Source organism: Lycium ferocissimum, chromosome 7 (genome assembly GCF_029784015.1).
Source record: "Lycium ferocissimum isolate CSIRO_LF1 chromosome 7, AGI_CSIRO_Lferr_CH_V1, whole genome shotgun sequence".
In the NCBI taxonomy this organism is placed as follows: Eukaryota; Viridiplantae; Streptophyta; class Magnoliopsida; order Solanales; family Solanaceae; genus Lycium; species Lycium ferocissimum.
The window spans coordinates 46,693,853-46,697,607 of record NC_081348.1 but is presented as its reverse complement, the minus strand read 5'-3'; the positions used below and the strand labels follow the sequence as shown (position 1 = coordinate 46,697,607).

General features: G+C 33.5%; 1 protein-coding gene across 1 annotated transcript in view; it reads right to left on the bottom strand.

The window, feature by feature from the left end:
* Positions 1 to 3,014, bottom strand: part of LOC132065396 (uncharacterized) — a 41,554-nt gene extending 38,540 nt beyond the window's left edge. The window contains exons 1-2 of the mRNA XM_059458786.1: positions 2,747 to 3,014; positions 88 to 128 (exon numbers count right to left, since the gene is read on the bottom strand). Of these exons, the coding sequence (XP_059314769.1) occupies positions 88 to 128; positions 2,747 to 2,896 (191 nt within the window). The 5' untranslated portion in view covers positions 2,897 to 3,014. The remainder of the gene's footprint in view (positions 1 to 87; positions 129 to 2,746) is intronic.
* Between the last annotated feature and the right edge of the window lie 741 nt (positions 3,015 to 3,755).

Here is a 3,755-nt window from a genome sequence, read left to right as displayed (position 1 = left end):
CTAAATCACATAATATAAAAAGAAACGTCAGAGTCCATTTAACGTAAGCTTAAAGATATAATAGAAAAAAAAAAAAAAAAAACTTACAGTCGAGCACGCTCTTTCTCAATCGCCTCCTTGTTTCCTAACTGTAATCAAATGAAGATTACTCAATACATGACAAATTTCTACTGTACTTCAACTGTCTAATAATAGTTGTTCTTTTCAATTCTAAAGAATGCAATCTCTGAAGAAGAACTCACCTTCCAATGGGAAGAGGTGCAAATTGTAAGACTTTTCACATAGTTTTTAATATTTGGAAAGACAAAAAGGGAAAAAATTTAGACAGCCTTTGTATCCCAATTAGACAGGAAAAAATCCACAACTAGTTAGACAAATGAATTCACATTTACCAAAAAGTTGAAAGACAGTGTCAAAAATTCTAATTTCACAGTTTGGACATGTTTTTTTTTTTGATTAAGCACCGGGTGTCCGAGTCTCTTTGAGCCCCGACTAATCCCGGGGTGCACGAGCCCCTCGGCAAGTGAGTTTCCCGCAAGTGCACCACGGGTAATTCGTGGTTTCCCCGATCCGATGGCCCCTCGAAATTGTTTGCACCCAGCGGGTTTCGAACTTGAGACCTTGAAAGGGAGCACCCCAAGGCTCAAGTCAATTGCCACCAGGCCAACCCCTGAGGGTTCACAGTTTGGACATGTTTTGCTGGGTATTTCACTAAAACTTGAAAAAGATAAATTGAAGTTGAAATGATGCTTCGAGTAGTATTTCTTCAATTAATGATTTCCACTCATAAATCTTCAACTTTCGCAGGTTGTTTTTCAATTGAAGTTCATGTTCAAACGCAACTTCAACTTCCAAATATTCTTTTTTAACTTCAACTCCAAATACTCATTTTTTTCCAACTTCAACCAAATATTGGCAATCTTTCCTGAAGAAAAATATTTTTCTAGTGTTTGATTACCATGTTAAAACAGTAATAACTTGTTTGGGTGGTTGTTACCTAGTGTGTTGTATCATATTGTAACTTTAAATACAATGTTTGTTTGGATTGTTACTTATATTTTATTGTATCGTATTTGTCAAATCCGTTGTTATGTGACGATGAAATGTGTCATTTTTATGTAACAACCGATTTGTTACTTTTTTATTTTTTTCTCATCTTGCCCTTACTAATTATTTGATAATCATATTTACTCTTTACCCTTTAAATACAATGTTTGTTCTGATCATTTTCAGAAAAAAATACAATGTTTGTCTTGAGTGTTACTTGAATTTTATTTTATCGTATTTGTCAAACGACCAATTAGGTGCGATCGCGTCGTCACCTTTCTTGCCTTTACTTATTATTATTAATCTTATCTATTTTTTACCCTTTAAATCAGTTCTTTTATTTTTATTTTTTATAATACTCTACTCCATACCCTACTTTTATTTTTGTATATATATAATATTGTATATTTATTTCTCAAATTATTGGTGTGTCATTATGAAATCACGAGAAACATACAATCTATCCAAATTTATCGAAACAACACAGTACAACACACTATAATATGATACATAATGAAATGATATGTAACAACCATCAAAACAAGATGTAACTATTTATTGTATCATATTGTCAAGTCCGTGGTTATGCAACGATGAAAAATGTCATTTTATGTAACGACCGATTTGGTGTGATCACGTCATCCTGCCCTTCCTAATTATTTAATAATCCTATTTACTCTTTACCCTTTCCCCACCTCTTTTTTTTTTTTTTTTTTTTAATATACTCTACCCCGGGGGCGGAGCCGACTTATACCATCGGCGGAGCCACCTTCCGAAAAATTATAGTGTATTTTCAAACTTAAAATTATTTTATTTGTATATATAATTTCGGGGTGTTGAACCCCCCCCGACTTCTTCGTATATTTACCTTTTAGAATTTTTTGAACCCCCGAATGAAAATCCCGGCTCATCGCTCTACCCCGTACCATGGGGCGGAGCCACCTTTAATTTTGCACACCCTTCATCGAAAAATTTCGGGGTGTACATAGGTTAAATGTTAGCTATTATGAGTAAATATTTAATTTCGCACACTCTTAATACAAGTGAGAAGAAAATTTGAACAACCTTAGTCAAATTCCCGGCTCCGTCACTGCCCGGTACACTATTTTTTTCGTTGTAACATTTTAAGCTTATTCTTCAAACTGTTGGTGCTTGGCATTATGAAACAACGGGAAACGATATAGTCTATTCAATGTAACATTGTATTCATCAAAATAATACAGTACAATATGATACATTATAAAACAATATGTAACAACAATCAAAACAAGATGTAACTAATTTAGAGGTGTCTGTCTATTATTAGCAGAGCAGTTCAACATTAAAAAATTATCAAAAGATATGTATTTTAAATTATTAATTATGGTAACTTATAATACTTTTTATGTATTTTCCAAATATGTACTCCCTCCGTTCACTTTTACTTATCCACTTTTAACTTTACACGCCCCTTAAGAATTAATGAATGAAGTATGTAACATATTAATTGTGGTGTACAGTATCATTGAACTTAGAGAATGACTTGAAAATGAGTAATTAATGTTAAAGGTTAAAACAAAAACAAAAAAGTTTGTGATATAAATTTATTTTTAGTATAGTGGACAAGTAAAAGTAAACAGGGCTATGTTTAAACACACGGTCAAAATTAAAAAGTTTGACTCTCGAACGTAAAAAAAAAAAAAGTTTAATTGAACGTAACCTGGTAAATATCGAGAAAGCGATTGGAAGTCAATCTACATGGATTCTGTAAAGGTATTAGAGAAACTAATTTCTCTTCACCGGGTAAATTTTTACTTGAATTGCGAATTGCAGGTGCTAAAACTGAGTTAAATCTCTTAAGCCTTAACATTTTCAATCTTTTTTTTTTTTTTTTTTCTTCTGTGTTTTTTACTTCAATGGTTATAGGGATGGGAAAAGGAAGACCTGAGGAAACGGGTCAGTTTGTGGGCTTTTTACCGGGTCATTTGCACTTCGGCCCTATTTTGTGTTGGTCTTTAATTTCATTTTGTTTGCACGGATTTTACTTCAAGGCGCTGGTCTTTAATTTTTATCCTTCTGCTTGAAAAAATGACTAAATTTATCCTGAGGTTCGAGCTCCTGCTCAATAATAATAAAAAAAAAATCTCAAGACAAGACGGCGCGACAATTCTGCCTTGAGACAAAAGTTTGTTTTGCGAAATTTTGCAAGGCAGATTTTTTTTTTTTTTTTTTTTTTTTTTTTAGAATTTTACAAAAGTTAAGCCTTGCCTGAATAGGCCTAATTTTTCTACTAAATTCTATCTTGCGAATTTCTTTTTACTGAGTCGGGGTTCAAACTCAGAACCTCAGGATATTTTAGGCGAAGACAAAAAATTAAAGACCAGCAATCTGAGGGACAGAAATTAAAGACCGCCCCCGAATAAGTATAGTCGTGCAAATTGTCCCTTTAATTTTTGGCCCAAATAACTATTTCACGGGACATAAGTCTATGTTTTCTCATGTTATGTCCCCCGTCCTTAAAACACTTATGCCCCGCTAGACATAAGTTTGATTTTGAAGGCAAAACTTAAAGACCAACCCATTTGAGGGCCAATAAAAAAAAAACCCAGCCCATTTAAAGGCCAAACCGTGCAATTTCTTCCTTTCTACCCATAGGGTCCAGGCCCAACTCCCAAGTTATACAGAGAACCTAACTGAAACTCCAAATCTTAAGGTTTAGTAGCCCAAAC